General features: G+C 32.7%; 1 protein-coding gene across 7 annotated transcripts in view; it reads right to left on the reverse strand.

Annotated features, from left to right (window-relative positions):
- Positions 1 to 21423, reverse strand: part of RUNDC3B (RUN domain containing 3B) — a 214674-nt gene that overhangs the window by 115160 nt on the left and 78091 nt on the right. For all 7 annotated transcript variants that reach the window (XM_054559119.2, XM_054559117.2, XM_009243045.4 and 4 more), the window contains 1 exon segment: positions 16943 to 17028. In XM_054559119.2, coding sequence (XP_054415094.1) covers positions 16943 to 17028 — 86 coding nt within the window.

A 21423-nucleotide genomic window follows, 5' to 3' on the forward strand; every position in this document is an offset into this window, starting at 1 on the left:
CTGGTCATATAAGCCCTTCACAAATGCTTAAATTAGATGAATAGAAGAAGATAGGTTTAGTTAACTTTAATAATATTCTCTGCTATACTTTTTTCTTTGCTCATAATGATTCCTCATTTCCTCTTCTTTTATATAAAAATGAGCATAATAAATCATTATAATAAGAGTAGAAGTGTACTGTCATTTTTCCTAGGAAGCTTACCATATGGTACCTGTCTCTTTGTTACTTAATTTAACTTGATCTGTCAAATATCAGACTTGTAAGAGCTCATGTGTCATACTCATTAAAGTGTCATATTCTTTGAAGTGTCATATTCTTTGAAGGATCTAATCCCAAAGAGACATGCATCCTCTTGATAAGATAAAAAATATTTTTATATGCCACAACTAAGAAATAAAAATTCAATACATGCTCAAAGAATAAAAGGTATTTTAAAATAGTATTGCAGATATTTTTTTTCCTACTCTATCTTTGTTTTAGAAATTCATCTGGGAAAAAATGTAGCTAATGACAGATGCATGCAATTAGGTATTTAATTTGCCTACTCATAAGAATGAATAACTTAACAATTTCTCCAATGTAATTTACAAAAGTAAATAATATTGATGCTCACGAGCATTAATAATCAAAGAAATACAAATAAACACAATGGGATTACTAAAGTGAACTATTTTAAAAAGTATCTAATTTTAAAAATATCACATTAAAGGCCTTTTCTGCATCTATAAGATAATCGTGTGGTTTTTGTCTTTGTTTCTGTTTATGTGCTGGATTACGTTTACTGATTTGCTATGTTGAACCAGCCTTGCATCCCAGGGAGGTATTGATGGGACGTAATTCAAAATAATAAGAGCTACTTATGACAAACCCACAGCCAATATCATACTGAATGGGCAAAAACTGGAAGCATTCCCTTTGAAAACTGGCACAAGACAGGGATGCCCTCTCTCACCACTCCTATTCAACATAGTGTTGGAAGTTCTGGCCAGGGCAATCAGGCAAATGAAAGAAATAAAGAGTATTCAATTAGGAAAACAGGAAGTCAAGTTGTCCCTGTTTGCAGATGACATGATTGTATATTTAGAAAACCCCATCGTCTCAGCCCAAAATCTCCTTAAGCTGATAAGCAACTTCAGCAAAGTCTCAGGATACAAAATCAATGTGAAAAAATCACAAGCATTCTTATACACCAATAACAGATAAACAGAGAGCCAAATCATGAGTGAACTCCCATTCACAATTGCTTCAAAGAGAATAAAATACCTAGGAATCCAACTTTCAAGGGATGTGAAGGACCTCTTCAAGGAGAGGTCAACTGCTCAACAAAATAAAAGAGGACACAAACAAATGGAAGAACATTCCATGCTCATGGATAGGAAGAATCAATATTGTGAAAATGGTCATACTGCCCAAGGTAATTTATAGATTCAATGCCATCCCCATCAAGCTACCAATGACTTTCTTCACAGAATTGGAAAAAACTACTTTAAAGTTCATATAGAATCAAAAAAGAGCCTGCATTGCCAAGACAATCCTAAGCCAAAAGAACAAAGCTGGAGGCCTCACACTACCTGACTTCAAACTGTACTACACGGCTACAGTAACCAAAACAGCACGGTACTGGTACCAAAACAGAGATATAGACCCATGGAACAGAACAGTGCCCTCAGAAATAATACCAAACATCTACAACCATCTGATCTTTGACAAACCTGAGAAAAACAAGCAATGGGGAAAGGATTCCCTATTTAATAAATGGTGCTGGGAAAACTGGCTAGCCATATGTAGAAAGCTGAAACTGGATCCCTTCCTTACACCTTATACAAAAATTAATTCAAGGTGGATTAAAGATTTACATGTTAGACCTAAAACCATAAAAACCCTAGAAGAAAACCTAGGCATTACCATTCAGGACATAGGCATGGGCAAGGACTTCATGTCTAAAACACCAAAAGCAATGGCAACAAAAGCCAAAATTGACAAATGGGATCTAATTCAACTAAAGAGCTTCTGCACAGCAAAAGAAACTACCATCAGAGTGAAAAGGCAACCTACAGAATGGGAGAAAATTTTTGCAATCTCCCCATCTGACAAACGGCTAATATCAAAAATCTACAAAGAACTCAAACAAATTTACAAGAAAAAATCAAACAACCCCATCAAAAAGTCAGCAAAGGATATGAACAGACACTTCTCAAAAGAAGACATTTATGCAGCCAACAGACACATGAAAAAATGCTCATCATCACTGGCCATCAGAGAAATGCAAATCAAAACCACAATGAGATACCATCTCGCACCAGTTAGAATGGTGATTATTAAAAAGTCAAGAAACAACAGGTGCTGGAGAGGATGTGGAGAAATAGGAACACTTTTTTACACTGTTGGTGGGACTGTAAACTAGTTCAACCATTGTGGAAGACAGTGTGGCGATTCCTCAAGGATCTAGAACTAGAAATATCATTTGACCCAGCCATCCCATTACTGGGTATATACCCAAAGGATTATAAATTATGCTGCTATAAAGACACATGCACACGTATGTTTATTGTGGCATTATTCACAATGGCAAAGACTTGGAACCAACCCAAATGTCCAACAATGATAGACTGGATTAAGAAAATGTGGCACACATACACCATGGAATACTATGCAGCCATAAAAAATGATGAGTTCATGTCCTTTGTAGGGACATGGACGAAGCTGGAAACCATCATTCTCAGCAAACTATCACAAGGACAAAAAACCAAACACTGCATGTTCGCACTTATAGGTGCGAATTGAACAATGAGAACACTTGGACACAGAAAGGAGAACATCACACACCGGGGCCTGTTGTGGGGTGCGGGGAGAGGGGAGGGAAAGCATTAGGAGATATACCTAATGTAAATGACGAGTTAATGGGTGCAGCACACCAACATGCCACATGTATACATATGTAACAAACCTGCATGTTGTGCACATGTACCCTAGAACTTAAAGTATAATAAAAAACAATCACATTAAAATTAGTATAAATATTTACTTCAAGGGCTTATAAAATGCACAATTCTGTTAAATAAAATGGCCTTGACTAGCAAGAGTCATAAGCCTTTGTTTTTCATTGATATGAAAATTAATTTATTATTGTAATATTAATTCAAATGAATAATTATCTTTTCTATATTTTCAAAAAATCACTCAAAAACAAAAGTAAATTATCACAAAAATATTACTCAATAATATGTATTAAGTAAAATTGGAAAATTCAAAGTAATCTAATGTTAAGTGTTAAATCATAATACACAAATACTATGAACTATTATACATGTAATTAAAATAATGATTATGAAGATCAGGTATAAAAACAGAAGTGTCCTATTGTAGTGAAATGAAAATGGCAGATTATTTTGATTACTATGACAAGAAACCTGTCTGTATGTGTGGATTTTAGGATGCCAAAACGAAATGCATTCAAGGTGGTAGAATTTTTTTTGTTATTATTATTTTCTATTACAGAGTCAGGAAGAAAATTTTTTAACTAATGAAATTTCATTTAAATCACAAGTGATTATTTTTTTCACTGGGAAATTGAGATTTATCTTGAAAATTCTGGTTTGTAAAACTAAATATTAGTCATTTAAATATACAGAATATTGAAATAAACTTCCATCTTTAATAATCTAAATATATTTTAGACTTAGCTTTAAATTTAGAAACAATGCAAAATATTGAAATAATATCCTGAAATGTTTTTCTATAAAATACACAACTATCCCCACGGCAGGTGACATGGTTTCAGGGGACTCAGAGAGACAGGGTCTCACTCTGTCACCCAGGCTGGAGTAAAATGGTGTGATCAAGGCTCACTGTAGCCTTGACCTTCCAATCTCAAGCAATCCTCCCACTTCAGCCTCTTGAGCAGCTGAGAGTAGAGGCAGGCACTACCACACCCAGGTGGTTTTTAAATTTTTTTTTACAGATGGGATCCCACTATGTTGCCCAGGCTGGTCTCCAACTCCTGGGCTTAAATGGTTCTCCTGCTTCAGCCTCCCAAAGTGCTGGAATGACAGGCATGAGCCACCATGCCTGGCCTTGAATTTAATGTTTTACTTTTATTATGATGTGTATGATTAAATGTTGGCAAAGATGCTTTATCATATTTGGACATTTTTCCTATATTCCAATTTCACTTTTTTTAAAAATATTGGCTGATTTTTGTCAAATATTTTCAGCCCTTAACTATGTGTTTATAACATAACTGATTAATTTGTGTTAACAAGGCACCTGAAATAGGAAATATTTTTATATGAAATGCACAATCCTAGTCTTGTATTTATATCAGCTAAACCTTAGTTGAATATGGTAAATTACATTATTTAATCTCTTTTACCTTCAATTCAGTGTAATTTTACTCATTTTTAATAATTAAACTATAACTAAAATGTATTTATACAGCATATGTATTATATTTGTCAACCTGTGACATTAGCCTAATGATGGATTGGTATTTTTCTGTAGACTGTGAACATTTGCATAGCATTGGACATTTCTGTTCTTTGAAACTTAACTAAAATTCCCAAAAGAATCATATGGTAGTTATAACTTATTTACTAATGGGCATTTCTAAACACCTTCCTGATGGAGGATATTGTTATTACTGTATGTCTCAGTATTCTACATTTTTAAAAATTAACTAATTATTTTTTGAATATTACCCATTTTCTCTAAATTTCCAAATATTTTAGTCTTTATTCTATTGTGATTATATATCCCTTCTTCTGACAGTCATTTCTTTATTTTGGTTGAATTATTCTGTACTTATTAGGTATTTGTCTATTTTATTTATCTATTCAGGTCACTTTTAATTTCAATAGTTAAAAATCCATTAATTTTACTGTTTAGCTGAATTAATCACATTCTCCTACTTTTATGTTTCATATTTTTGTGCTTAATTTGTTTCAATCTTTTATTTTTCTTGTTAAAAGGAATCCATTATTATTCTTCACATTATCATTGACAACTGTGAGAATCTGCAGAAAAAAACAATATGGAACTACAACTTCACGTTCTTGAGAAAAGCTTGCAGTGTAAGATGCGTTTGTTTATGATGCCTGAGGAAAAGAGGTTGGCGAAATTGGAGTTGGACTCAGTGAATCGGAAATAGTTTTAACTCTCCAATGGAACACACAGGGAAGTTGTCAAGTCCCGTGATTTCTCAACGTTACCAACTAGTTCAATAAGCAAAGAGAGTATGCCTGTGCCTACTTTTTGCCCAATGAAAGAATCAAATAATTTCATTGATTCCAGCAGCAGAAAAGAAAGTTGGCAGTGCTGAGCTGCTGAAGGTTCATTACTGCTTAGCCTTGAGAATGGAGGCCCCACTTGGTACTCTTCATAAGAGATGCCCCAACTTGTCAAAGGAATTATGGTAATCTCCTTATTTTCTGTTGCACATTCTTCCCTCTGCTAATCTCAGTACACTCATATACTAACTTTCTTGTCTGTTAAGTGATCTCACATGTTTTGACACCAAGTTCAGATAAACTCACAAGTGGGTTAAGGGGCCAGAATAGTTTAAAAGAAATACAATTACTTCATTATCTCAGTTATATGTGAACTTTAAAATGTTGACCTTATAGAAGTAGAGAGCAGAATAGTGATTACCAGAGGCTGGGGGGGAGGGGCATGGGAGGTTGATCAAAGGTACGAAATTTCAGTTAGGGAAGAGGAATAAGATTTTGAGATCTACTGTACAGAATGGTGACAATAGTTAATAATAATATATTGTAAATTTCAAAATTACTGAAAAAGTAATTTTAAATGTCCTCACTACAAAAAAAGATAAGAGGTGATAGATATGTTACTTAGCTTGATATAATCATTAAATGATGAATATATATCAAAACATCAAGTACAATGATTATTTATCAAGTAATTAAAAAAAATTAAAAGGAAAGACAGGCAGAAGGAATTATCATTGCTGTGTTGATGAAACGGAATGAACAAAAGATAAATTTTGTTTCTGGAATTTAAAAATGAGAGTTTCTTAATTTAAAAAATGTGATTCTGTAAGACAAGACTTGGAAAGAGGCAAATAAAGATAACATTTTACAGAAATAATAAAAAATGCAACGCTATAAAATAACTAATAATATCCCATGAAATACATAGAAAATATTCCAAAAGTTCAAACAGAACTCAAAGAAACAGATGAGATGAGATCAGAGAGAGAGAGAGAGAGAGAGAGACAGAGAAAGAGAATGTTAGAATAGGAGCATAACAGTGAGAAATAAAATCTAATTATTCATGTTATATTTAACTGCTTGCTCAATCTTAGAAAGTGCAATAAAAAATTTCAGAAATGCTAACCTAAATTCTGCAAAAATCTTACTAACTAGACTTTAATATGTGTTTAAAAGTGTGTTCGTTTTGAGCTTGAGGGTATATAGTCCAAATGTAGTCCTCATGCTTTAGTTGGGTTAGTTCATTAGCCATTTCAGGGTGATCATATTATTTATTTGAATTTAGTTTGGTTCATCTATTTCTGTTTGAATTTTATTTATGGTACCTTTGCCATAATTATTGATTATTTTTGTTCTCTCACACTCTCTCATACGTGAAATATTTACATGGTTCCAATTATCAGAAGCATACCATAATGTATATTCAGAGAACTGACATGTTACCCCCTTCATTCTATTATTTTCATTATGTTCCCATCCACCTCTGCTTTCTGGCTTAGTATTCCCACTTCTGATTTTAGAGGAGCCACCAGAATGTTTTATTATCTCCTCCCATTTTTAAACACAACATAGAGCATAGTTTTTTATACTTTTATTTTACCTAAAAATAGCCTGCTATATATTATAATTATATATACAATTATAATGTAATCATACTATATTAACTTAAAGAAAATTTTCTCCTTTTTTACAGTTACATAGCACTCTATGTCTGTCTGCATACATTTCTGATTTAGTCAATCTCCTTTGTTTTGACATTTAGCTAATTTTAACTATTTAAAATATTATAGTTAAAATTAGCTACATGTCCAAACACAAGGGCTCACGCCTGTAATCCCAGCACTTCGGGAGGCCAAGGCAGGTGGATCATGAGGTTAGGAGATTGAGACCATCCTGGCTAACATGGTGAAACCCTGTCTCTACTAAAAATACAAAAAATTAGCAGAGCGTGGTGGCACGCGTCTGTAGTCCCAGCTACTCAGGAGGCTGAGGCAGGAGAATCGTTTGAACCCGGGAGGTGGAGGCTGCAGTGAGTCAGAGCTCACCACTGCACTCTGCCCTGGGTGACAGAGTGAGACTCTGTCTAAAAAAAAAAAAAAAAAAAAAAAGGAAAAAAAGAAATAAAAAGAAAATTATAATTATTGCATACACACACACACACACACACACACACACATATCCTATCTTCTGCTTAAATTTGTGATATCTTATCTTTTTGCTTAGATTTGTGGAAGTGAAATTGCTTAGCCATAAGGTACTGTGTAGATTTTTTGGATAAAACCAAATATCCTTCTTTAGGAATGTGCAAACTGGCATTTCCTCAAAAGTTCATGGGAGTGCATTTTCCACATATCCTCACCACAGAGTGCAGTAATTCCTCCATCAGCCTGTCTCTCTCTCTCTCTCTCTCACCTTTCTATCTAAACTTGGCTAAAATGACATAAAAGAAATAATATCTCAGCTTATATTTATAGTTCCCTTATAATAAGAAAAGTTAAATAAATGTTCATATGTCTAACAGCTTTTGACATATTCTTGAGTTGTCAGTTTACATCTCTGCCCTTATGTTTCTATCAAATTTTTAGTCTTTTTCTCTCAATTTGTATTAATTTAAAAAGTCTTTTATTGTTAAAATAATGTTGCAAATATTTTCTCCCAGTTTTTCAATTGTATTTTGATGTTCCTATATGGTGTTTTTGCTTTGCAAAGTTTTTCTTTTTCTTTTTTTTTTTTTGGATGTAGTCAAATGTTCCACTAATTTTTTTCATTGCCTCTGAAATTTTATTCAGACTTAGAAGAATTTTACCTACATAGGGTTATATAGGAATTCATCTCTGTTTTATCTCATCCTGGAATGTTTTGATTTCTTTAAAAAAGTAAACACTACATTTATTTTAATTATTATTTTATATAATGTGAGAAGGGATTTAATTATATCTTTTTCAAAATGGCAAACTGATTGATTGATTGATTGATCCCAGAGCCATGCATTACAAATCTCATCACCTCAGTGTTTTAAGGTTCTACCTTTATCATAAACTAAAGTTTATTTTTTACTTGCATTTATTTCTAATATATAATTACTTCTTTATCCTATTTCACTGTATGTCTGCATGCACCAATGCACAGTTTTAATTGTAAGGTTTTTATATAGTATATTTAGTATTGGGTAAGGCTAATTTCTTCTCCTATACTACAGCTTTCTTTTTAGTATTTCCAAGTTAATTTTGTATATTTATTTGTGTATTTTTGTACATTTTGTATACTTTTACATGTTTATTATATTTCTTTTGTATATTTTATATATTTATTTTGTATGTTTATTTTTACATATAATTTCAGTATCAACTTGTCTAATTATGTAAAGAAACTTATTAACATATTATAGAGATTGCGGTCAAATTATAAATTAACGTATAGGGAGCTAAGCTGTATTCTATAAAGTTTAAGCATCTTACACAAAAGTAAAATACTTCTTCCCATTTTAATAATTTTAATTTTATATTTTTCAGGCCTTTTAAATTTTTTTATGTAGATTTTACACATTTCTTCTTACATTTATCTCTTAGTATTTTATAGTTATTGTTGACTATTGATTTTATGTGTTATTATGTTACCTGTGTAACTATGTTACCTGTGTTATGATGTTACTTCTGTATATGTATTAGATATGCTATTTTAATGTATGCTGTACTGTTGAATTGTTTTATTTTAATTTAGTTTTATTACTGAATCTCTAGGGTTTTCTACTTACAAAACCTTATCATCTACAAATATAAATAGTTTTCCTTTTTGTTTCTGATTCTTATGTCTCTAAATGATTCATTTTGTCTAATTGAATTGGCTAACCTCTACTATTAAGTTGAACATTAGTAAAAAGAGTGCAATACATTATTTAAAATCTTATTGGAAATACAAGTAGTGTTTCTGAATTAAGTAAAATACTGATTCTAGGACTAAGATTATATAAAATTCCCATATCATGTTAAGAAAGTAAACCTCAATTACCAATTTTGTACTTTTTTCCATCTCTCAGGAATAAATTACACATTTTGCAAAGGACTTTCCATCTTCTACAGAGGAAAAATAGCTGGCTTTTACTTTTAGATGTATGAATATGGTGTGCAGAAAGAGTTAACATATAGCAGACCTGATTTCTATCCTTCAAAAGGCCTAATTAAAAGATTAGGCTTGGCTGATGCCGAGAACTTAGATTTTGGAAGGATTACCATCACTCTGATGGATAAGAATGGCTCACTGTGCCTAAACTGCTTGTACAAACAATGCAGTTTATGCTAACCTTTTTCTTTCCTTCTAGGAGTCTGGAATTTTGATAGGTGCTAGGCAGAAGGTGCCTCATGACTATCCCCTAATAGAAACCCTAGGCACTAAATCCCTAATGAGCTTCCCTGGTGGACAACATTTCATGTATGTTGTCAAAAGTTGTTGCTGAGGGAATTAAGCACAGCCCATATGATTCCACAGGGAAAGGACTCCTAGAAACTTTCATACCTGGTTTTCACTGGACATTGCCACATATGCCTTTTCCCTTTACTTATATGCTTTGCATCCTTTTACTGTAATATATGATAGCCATGAATAAGACTATGAGTCCTCCTAGCAAATCATCAAACCAGAAGATTCATATGGTTTTTATATCAATGGATTTCCTAATATTGTATCAATATCATATTCCCAGAATAAATCACACTTGATCAAAATGTATCAGTTTCTTACTGACTTGTTGTATTCTAATATTTTTACATTTCAATCAATATTAATAACTGATATTTGTCCATAATTTTCTTTTCTAACTGTATTGTTTAGGTATAAATGTCATACTTACTTGACAAAAAGTATTAGATTTTTCCTTAATTTTTTGAAATTTTCTTTTTTATAAGGTGCAAAAAATTTCAAAATCATTGGGACTATCCAGGCTTCGAAATTTTGATACAAGTCTTCCTTGAAATCATCTGGGCTTAATGATTGATTTTGAGGAAGTGTCTTGATAAATTTTTCTTTTCCTAATAGAGATATTAGCTTATTTAAATTTTTTACATATAGTAGGGTCTATTTGGGCAAATTACATTTTTGTAGGAAATTATCATTATATCTTTCAAATATATAGCAGAGAGATTGTAGGATTTTTTAAATGCATCATATGTCATGTCAATGGTTACTTCCTCCTTGTCCTTTTATTATACATATACCTCGGTTAAGGTAGCTAGTAATTGGTCTCTCTTGAAAATTTTTTACCAAAAAATATTATTTTTATTTAGTAATTATATATTTTGTTTCTCAATTTAGATAAACTGATAAAGCAAATATTGTTTACTTTTTGCTTTATCTTTCCTTTATTTTTTCTGTTTTTCTTTTCTCATCTTGTTTAACATGAAAATTTCTTTCATTTATAATTTTTATTTTTATTAATAAAAGGGTTTAGGGCTATAAAACTTTTTCTGGCTACATTCTTGAATGTATTACAGGTGTCCTGATATAGAATACCTCCATTATCCATGATTTTTATTAAAAAACACTTTTGGATTGTATTTTACCTTTAACCCAAGGGTTTAATTTAAAAAGGGAAAGAAAAATGATAGAAGTAGGCCAGGCACAGTGGCTCACACCTGGAATTCCAGCACTTTGGAAGCTGAGGCAAGAGGATACTTGAGCACAGGAGTTACAAACTGGCCTGGGCAACATAGTGAGACTCCGTTTCCACAAACCAGTTTTAAAAGTTAGCCAGCTAATTTGGAAAGATGGCTTGAGCCTGAGAGGTCAAGGCTATAGTGAGTCATGACCGTCCCACTGCACTGCAGCCTAGAAGACAGAGTGAGACCCTATCTTAAAAAATCATAGAAGTAATAATATCATAATCATATACAATTAAACTATATTGCAAATACCAAAAATTTTACTTGTTTTAAATTTCTACACTAATCATGTACAGCTGTAACAGTTGTACAGTAAACAGCTGTATATAGCCTTCACTTCTCACTAGACATCTTATCAAAAAAGAACTTAAAATTTATGGGAAAACCTTGCACTTTGTGATAGAAACTTAGTTGCTTGGCTTTCTTATTTCTATCTGATGGAGGGCAAAGAACTTCACTAGTTCGCAGGCTATGCTGAGTCAAATTAGAAAAGAAACATAAAACAGAAATATTTTGTGTATAGCACATTGCCCAAAGATGAGACAAATTGGTCTTTCTAAAAATGATATGGTGCAGTGGAGACATTTAAGAGCTTGTTAGCAATTCCTACAGGTCCCAAGAGGTTCAAACAGTTCAGAAACAGAACAGAAGATGATTTAGTACATTTTCAGAGAATTCAAAAGTTTTTGTAAAGCTCACTCAGGAAATCTTCAGGGAAAAACAAACTTTGCTACTCTTTTTATTTGGTAACTTTCTATATTCTCAGAATAAGCTTGAAAACCATTTTATGTTGGCCCCAATATCCCACAAATCTGGCAACAGTGACAGGAGTCATGTCATTCTGACAGTTGGACCTGACTCGTGGCCATGAGTGTCTGTCAATTTTAATGATGGTAGGCAGATTTCCCAAAGTGGTAATCACTCTGAACGTGGTTTACTTTTTTATTTTTTAAAAAATTAATTGATTAATCAATTAATTTTTGCCTGTTTTTGGCACTTCTAGCAAGTATTCTCTTAGTATTCTTTGTATTTCTACTCTTCCTTTTTGCAAATTGCCTATGTGCAATCATCAAGTATTTTAATGACAATTCCTGTCTTTATTTCCTTTATATTACTCTATTCTCTCCTTGTCAATGACTTTCCTTCCAATATCATGCACTTACTCCATACAAACCGTTTCAAAACTTTTCCACTCTCGATTCCCTCCAGCTTCCCTTCAGTAATTGGTCAGTTAATAGGCCTTTCTGATCAAGTCACCATCTCTCACTGGAATTGTTGCAATAAGCCTCTTGACTGGCCTTTCTGATTTTTGCCCTTGCCCTCTACAGTTTATTCCTAACAGGACAACTAGTGTGACAAAGCAATCAATCAATCTGTCAATATTGTCCTTCCTATGATGAAATGCTTCTATTCCAATGGCTTCTGTTGTCTCTAAGAGTTAAAGAGAAATTATTAAAATATCTATTAATGCCCACATTCTAGTCCTTTAATATATGCTATATATTAAATGTTATATATTTATAATATTATATATATAATATTTATATTTCCCTCATCCTTTATAGCATTTCACACTACCTGTGGCTTCACTGGAGTTATTGCATTGAATTTGCTGCCTTTTACTTCAGTCAAACTTTTTGCTCATGGTGAAAGGAATAGAGAAAGATGTAGTGAGACCCCCTGAAACTATTGCTATGGAATAAAAGATGAAATGCTCCTGATTATTGTAAATACAAAATTGCATGCAGGATTGTGTAAAGACTATGCCAGGTTGGACTGCCAGAATGAGCCAACAGCACGTGGTGTGCTTCCCCCTGCAGAGAGCCTATGAATGGATGTGCAGTCAGGGAGGTTTCACATCACCAAGATTCCCATCCCAGAAAAGCAGATGTTCATAGCTCTAGGAATGGAATGAGACCCTTGTGGAGAGCCTATAAACGGATGCATGAGGGGTGCCTGTCCATATGGATAAGATAGGACTATAAACGCCCTCATCTTGCCATGGCTCTTCTAGGCCTCTTTAGAGTTAAGGCATACTCCTTTCTGAGAATTTCTGGTCTAACCGGTTGTCTAGCTTCACATCCTGTTTCCATGGATTGTTTGTAACCAGCTTTTGTGGCAATTGTTACTGTTGATTAATTTCTTGCTAATCATAGGTTATGGAAAGATTGTGTTTCTGCTTTAAGGCTCTGTTAGAAATTACTGACACACACACTATATTGTAAATTCTTATCTCTGTATACTGTACTTCTACATACAAATGTACTGTACTTCTATACACAGATGTTATGTTAAAGAATTACTTCATCCCCATGTGACCATCTCACCTCATAATCAAATGACCCTAAATCCCTCACTAACCTACCCCCACCCTCACTAAACTTAATAATAAATGCTGGTATATCCAGTGCATTGTTGGCACCACGGGACCAGAAGGCGGTGACTCCCTGGACCCAGCTTTCACTATCTTGTGTGTGTCTATTATTTCTCAACCTGCCGATCCACCTAAGAACAAACAGAGAGCCCTGTTGCATTGCAGGCTGCTGGCCAGATCCCGCAATACATACTCAGATTCCAAAATGCATTCTTAACTCTTAAAAGATTTTGGTTACTTATCACTATTCTGTCCACTTTTCTGTAACTAAGAAAAGTGTTTGTTAACTCATTTTTTCTCTTTGGGACAGCTCAGGAATTTACAAAGTTTTATTTTATACTTTACTCCTTCCTTCAATTTGTGCTAAAACATTGTGAAAATTAACATTTCTTTGGAACACAACTTTTTCATTATAAATTAAATACTGATGTAATTGCAAAGTAAACAAATGATTTCCATAAAGCTAATTTATCTTTATATTTTCCATATTTATTACTTCAAATTCTTGTTACATTTTCAATTTTGTTTGAAATATCATACGGTATTTTTAATTTAAATTTACTAATTATTTTTTAGTCAGTGGGTAAAGAGAAATTAAAAATTTGAACAAATTAATTCAGTTTTTACTTCACTTCTCATTTGAAGGTCTTCCCCGTAACCTACCAAAAGAAGTCTCTCTCTCTTTTTTTTTTTTTTTTTAGCTTAGATTATAATCTTCACTCTGTCAACTTCTCAACTCTGGCTATTTTTCAATTATACCCCAATCCCTAAGCTATGTAACTCTTCGAGGTTTTTGTTTGTTTTTTCAACTGCTCATTAAGACGTCCTACACCTTAGCAAAAAGATCACACATATTTCTTCAATGCTTTGGAGCCATAGTCATGTACTCAAAATTTATTTTCTCTCTACTCCCACCCTTCCTCCACCCAAACTTATCCTTGGGTTTTCACTGATTAATGCTTTCAAGCCTGCCTGCCTTAGTTCATGTAGCTCCTCCTCTGGTACTGGGATAAACACTTGTATTACCATTTTAAAGGCTATCATTACTCTTTATCTGTGAAGAGTAGAACATGAAGAAATCTACTTTATTCAGATATTCTCTAGATTCCTAAAGATTAGAGATCATTTCTCATTCTTCTAGGAGTACTCACTTCAGGAAGCATCCAGATAAAAGGTAAGGTACAAATACTCTTTCTAATTGTTTGTATTTTACAAATCTAATGTTATGAATATATTTGTCTTGACCAGAAGTTTGCAATCAAATTTAATTAGAATTAAGAAATGTCTTTGGTTTCATCTCAGTAAAAAAAAAAAATAGTGTAAATAGGGGGAGAAAAATAAGATTTTTTTCCCACATTTTTTAGTTAACTTCTAAGATAAAAACTCTGAAATAACTCCCTACTTACTTCCTTTCTTGAGAGTTACAAAGCCATTATATTCACATTTAAATCCTATTATTCAATAAATGTATATGTGTAAATATTATATGCATGTGTACATATATCTGTGTATTAGATACATATATATGAACATTGTATGCTAAGCCATGTTTCTGTTTGAAGACTGTATGTTTATGTATGGTTACAGGAATATTTTTACTTCATGTACTTTTTTAGAGCTGAATCATTTCCTTTCTATGAAAAAGCATGGTTAACACTTAAGAACAAGGCAGAAAGCATTTCCTTTAAATATTTAAACTACTTGTTCTAAAAATAATCTATTCAAAAATTATTTCTACCCCACCCAATAATTTAAACTAATAAACAAGACTAACAATTTAGAGAGATTATTAATTATTTAATTTCTATTTGGAAAAGACTATCATAACTTTGATTCAATATTCTACTTGCATAGGAAATGATTACTATGCAAACTTGATTTTGATTTAATTAATGTAGGATTTTTAGATTTGAGCTACTTGATTCTGATACTATTCTTTGTTTTCATTTTCAAAGCCTTAGTATCCTCAATGCTTATTAAGTTTCATAATGAAACTTAGTAATGATAAATGTTTCATTTTATAAAGTTCACTTCAAATGTCTAAGGTTTTATCATCATCTCACTGTTTATCTTTAGAAATATCTTGAGTGTCATGTTGCTTGAAAAGAAGTTAAATAAGTATATATCAGATTTACTTTATGCAAATATTTCTTTTTGCCAAAAGTCTTTCTATCCTGGTCAAACTTATAATCATGACAATTATTTTCTTTGTATCTCAAAATTAAAAGTTTACTATTATATTACCAATAAAGATAGAGGCAACTAAATAAAGATACTTAATTAGTACCAGCTAGTTAGTTGAAAGAATGTGTCATAATAAATGCCCAGATTTTCTCAAAATCCAGAATGTCAAACCCTGCATTAGGATATGGAAGTTAAGATCTCAGAGATATGATTTCTTTGTGCTTATTTTTTTCTATCAAAACTAGTTTATAGTTGTAATTATTTTCTTTTCTTTCAGAAATATGATTAATGAGGTAGAAAAAAGAATGGTAATTTAGAAATATCTCAGGTAGCTCCGCCCAACAGAACCTTCTGTGATAAGGAAAACACTCTAAATCTGTCCAATTGGGTTACCATTAGCTACATGTGGCAATGGGACATCTGAAATGTGATACAGCACTTGAGAAACTAAATTTGTAATTTTATGTAATATTAATTAATTTAAATTTATATATGGCATGTGTTACTGGCTACATTAAACAGTTTATGTCTAAGTTACTAAAATTATTAAATCTTTTCATTTACAAATACTTTTGATATGAAGAAAAGTGGCTTTACAAATAAAGATCAGCAGATGAGTGCTAATTAGGAATGACAGTTGTCCTAATATGTACCCTTTTCTACCATCATAAAAAATAACAAAGTCCTATTTTTCACATGGCACAGGATGTCATCTTTATACAATCCAAGAAAAACAATGGTTTAGATTGTTCTAAAAAGATAAGCAATAATTAATTATACATATTAATTAAATAAGTAAATTATTAATTTTATATATATATATGTTTTTTGAGATGGAGTTTCTCTCTTGTTGACCAGGCTGGAGTGCAATGGCATGATCTCTGCTCACCACAACTTCTGCCTCCTGGGTTCAAACTATTCTCCTGCCTCAGCCTCCCAAGTAGCTGGGATTACAGGCATGCACCACCATGCCTGGCTAATGTTGTATTTTTAGTAGAGATGGGGTTTCTCCATGTTGGTCAGGCTGGTCTTGAACTCCAGACCTCAGGTGATCTGCCAGCCTCGGCCTCCCAAAGTGCTGGGATTATAGGTGTGAGCCACCGCGCCCGGCCAATGTATATTCTTTACAAGCAAAAAAATAAGGAAACACTGAGGTGGTGAAAAGAAAAAAGATGCTATTGAAATTTCATACTTAAATTCAAATCCATCAGGGAACAGTCTATGGGGAGAATGAAGCTTCAAGAGTTGAAAGAGTATGAATCAGAAATGATTTAGAAAAAGGATATTCCAGGCATAATGTGTAACTTTTTACAGAAAGGTAGATGTATGTTTAGTTGACAAATTACATTTTCCTAAGAAGTCAGTAGATTTATCTGAGTAGTAACAAAAGGAGGAAATAAAACAGTTGAGGATTTTAGAAATTGATTCTTCATCCTATTCTGATTTCTAAGTCTTTAGCTGATTCTTTCAAATATATATTAGAAAATTAAAACGACTTTTAAACCTGGTTGTTTTGAAGTCTCTCAGAGCTGTAGAGATGTATTCAGATAAATGTTTTTCCATGAGTGCTACTCTGATCCAGGCTCTACCCTAAAAGGAAGAAGAAAGAATCAAATATAAAAAAAATTAAAAAAATATTTTGCCACTGTGCCATCAAAAATATAAGTATTTTAATATGTAAAGAACAGCCATTCAAAATATACATTTGATAATGACTAAGAAAAATGTTTAAGTAGATTAAAAATAGGTAAATTTTGATTATCTAGAGTATATATTTTGTTTCTCTGAATATGTAGGGTACAGCACGTCAAACTAACTTTCTATCCTCTGAAAGGACAGAACATTAATACTGAGTTACTTGGGTTAGAGACTTCTTTTGAATTACATGATGTAATTATATAAGATATAACTCTCTACTTCAATACCGCAAATCAACAAACTAATTAAAATGAGCCCTCTCATAAATCATGAAAAACAGAGTTCTCTCTCATTAATAAAAATAATCAGTCTAACATACTTATTTAAGAAAATTTTCAATCCTTTCCTTCCAGTGGGAGGTTTTATACAACTAGTAATAAAATCCAAATTTCATGATTTATCATGAATCCAAATCATAAGCTATTGAATTTGGTGTCCCCAGAGAATTCTAAAAGCTATTACCAAATATTTATACTAGAAAAACAAACAACAACAAAAAACAGAAGCCAGCATATTCTAGCATGGAATCACAGAAACAGACAATTCTTACTAAAAGTAATTAATTTTCTTACGGACTTTCTATTTAGAACTAAAGAATATAAGAGATCATATTTGTAGTAAGAACTTCATAATTCAATTATTTTCATTTTCACTCAGCTCTTTCACAAATCTCTAAAAAACTTCATGAAGACTAAACACATAGAAAATCAAAACACTGCAATGGCAGTATAAAGGTGACACTAATCAATATATATGACTGTCAACTACCAGAAAGGGAAAAAAAACATACTCTAGAAATGTCTGCAAGTCTAGTGAATTCACCAAACTATGGGATAGGAAAGGTCACAAAGGAGTCAATATAGGCAGTGGTTAAAACCTGTCAGGCTAGAAGCAGCAGTACTACTGTGAAGAAAATGAATGATAAGGGTATGGTTAGCATGCAAGCCAATTTACCTACCAAGCTCAACATCCCTTTTAGCTTGCCCTGTGCTCAGTCCATTGTTCCTTCTGAGTAAGCCTAGGGGAACCTGCAGTTAGCTGTGGCTGAGGAACAGAGGAAGGAAGAGGCAAGCTACTGGCTGGCCAGTAGTCTCAAAATTCTCTCTTGAAATTTCATCTAAAAGACACAGAAACTAATAGCAGTGTCTTGAATCAAAAGGCTACAATTTCACCAATGAAGTCAGGAAAGTTGCTCTCCAGAGACAATTCAGCACAGGAGACTATGCTGTTACTAGATAAGAAATGTAGGGAAAATCTTGCTTCCTGATTTATTAATTTCAATCCATACAAAACTGGGCTGCATTTAGTTTCCCGCATTTCAATGTGTATGGAATCCTGTTATATTGTAAGGATAAGTTGTGCTAATTTTAATGGTTTCTTTTCTTTAACAAAGGAACTTTTAATAGAACAGAAGACAAACAGACTTATAAAGATTGTTTGGGCCAAGAAGTACAACAACTTAAAAACTAGATTAAGGAATTTAGACCTTTTCAGTTGATAACGGTGATCCATAAAATGAAGGTTTATGAAAAAATAAGTAAAAGTAATCAAGATTTAAAAATGTAATTAATATGTGCTAAGCCCTGTTTTAAGAGCTTTATATACATTAAGAAGATAAGTAATCCTCCCAATAATTGTGTGAGTTAGGTTACAATACTATCCCTACTTTATGCACAAATGAAAAACAGACACAATTAGAAGAGAAGAAATTCATTTTACCACCACCAAACTGAGCAGCCTAATTATGTTAATACCTATACACTCCACCTTCTTTCCTGTTTCAGGGAATGAGCTGTCATCATTTAAGAGAGTTTAAAAAAAGAAAAAAAAGCACAGAGTGGGAAAATTAAAATTAAATTATAAATATCTGACAGACAACTCTTATCCATACAATACAATGAATTCTTAAAAACCCATAAGAAGAAAACAATTTAAAAATGGGCTTGCAATGGGATGATTTTTAACTATAGATTACATTTCTTTAGCAAAAATATCAGATATTCAGATATTTCCATCCTTTTTGTGTTAGTTTTGGTGAGCAATTTTTTAAAAGAAATTTCCCATTTCTTCTAAATTTTCAAATTTATATAATAGATGTGAAGTTATTCATAATATCCTGTTTTAGGATTTTTAATGTCTGTGAGATATACACACTTGGCCTCTTCTTCATTCCTCATATTGGTAATTTATATTATCTTTTGATCTTCTTGAATAGTCTTGCTAGAAGCTTATCAACTGCATTAATCTTTTTAAAAACACTTCTAGTTTGGTTGATTTTCTTATATATTTGTTTCAATTTTATTGAATTTTTACTGTTATTTCTTTCCTTCTACTTTGACTTTAATGTATTTCTTTTTTCATAGCTTCTTGAGATGAAAGTTTTGGTAACCAATTTCCAGCCTCTATTCTTTTTTAAAATACACAAAAGCCTATTTAAGCCTATTCCTCTAAGCACAAGTTTTTATATGCTATATTTTCATTATCAGTACTTTCCAAATATTTTTCAATTTCAATTGTGATTTATTTTTTCATCCATGGGTTATTTAGAAGTTCTCCTCAGTTTCACTCATATAAACATTTTCTAGTCATTTTTCCTTATTTTTGATTCTAGCTTAATTCCACTGTGGTTAGAGAACACACTTTACACAATTTCAATCCTCTGAAATTCACTGAGAAAAATTATGGCTCAGAAAATGGTCAATTTAATATAACTCCTCTGGGTGTATGATAAGAATGTATATTTTGCAGTTTTATCTGTTTTTTTGTTTTGTTTTTCTTTTCTTTTCTTTTATTAGTTTTTATTTTATTTTATTTTATTTTATTTTGAGACAGGGTCTTGCTCTGTCACCTAGGCTGGAGTGCAGTGGTGCGATCTAAGCTCACTGCAACCTCTGCCTCACAGGCTCAAGTGATCCTCCCACCTCAGCCTCCCAAGTAGCTGGGTTTACAGGTGCTTGCCACCACACCTGGCTAATTTTTGTATTTTTTGTGGAGACTGGGTTTCGCCATGTTGCCCAGACTGGTCTTGAAATCCTGAGCTCAAGTGATGTGCTCACCTTGGTCTCCCAAAGTGCTGGGATTACAGGTGTGAGCCATCACACCCGGCCTTTGAATTTTAACATATTCCAATAATCTAGTAATTTTATGTATTTCAGTTCTCTAGTAATATTCATATTTATTTCCATTTTCTTGAACCTATTATAATTGCTTAAAAGTCCAAAATCTCTATCACCCATAGGTTTGTTTCAATTGTCTTTTTCATTTTTCTTGATTTCAGTCATTCAATCTTGTTTCTTGATGTGCCTGATGATTTTTTACTGTATACTAGACATTCTGTATGAAAATTTACAGCAACTCTGAGGCTACCTTTCTCCAGAGTAGATTTTTCTTTTGGCAGTCAGTCAGAGTACTAGAAAATCACCTCACACAATTTAGGGGACTACTTTTAGGCCTTTTTTGTATTAATCTTCTGAATTTCCATTACTCCAAAGATATTGTCTTTCAGGGGTCTCAAGTAAAAACCTGGAGTGTTTACAGTTCCCCTTCACCTTGTTTGCCCTTGAACTCTAACCTCTCTCTCTCCAGAACTAGACTGTGAAATCGTCAATCAGCTGTTTTACCTCTTCCCTGCTGCTTTCAGCTTTGTTTATGGGACTTTGCTTTGAGCTACAGATGACTTAGAGTTGGCAACGACCCCATAGGAAAACAGCATGCACAACTCCAGGCACATTTGTCTGTTGTTCAGTGGCAGTTCCAAGCTCCAACTTCTGTTTGTCTGCCCAAGGAAATAAGAATCCCCACCTCCACAACTTTCTGCTTAGTCTCTATACCTAGGATGTGAATAGACAAACAACTTTAAGCTAAAGCCAAGATGGATGTGTGGCTCAGCTCGTGTAATATCCATCTCTCCAGGACTGTGGCCACTCAAGTTCTCATGCCTTGGTTGTTCCCTTATATTTTAAATTTGTTACTTCACATATTTTATTCAACTTTTATAGTTGTTCTCAGCAGTAGGTCCCTCTGATACAAGATATTCTGTTACCACTGGAACCTGATTGTTTTCTTACCTCTGGGATCGACTGTGTTTTAGACTCCAGTTACACCCTTCTAAATAAATTCTCTGCTTCTCCTCCTCCCTTCAATTTATTATCCCTACAGCACCAAGTTGATCTTATAAAATGGAAATCAGATTACAGTATTCTATCACTTAAAAAAAAAACTCTCAAGTAGCTCCCCCACTGCACTGAGAATAACATCTGAACTTTTAATCATGGCCATATCTTGTAT

Source organism: Pongo abelii, chromosome 6 (assembly GCF_028885655.2).
Source record: "Pongo abelii isolate AG06213 chromosome 6, NHGRI_mPonAbe1-v2.0_pri, whole genome shotgun sequence".
NCBI lineage: Eukaryota > Metazoa > Chordata > Mammalia > Primates > Hominidae > Pongo > Pongo abelii.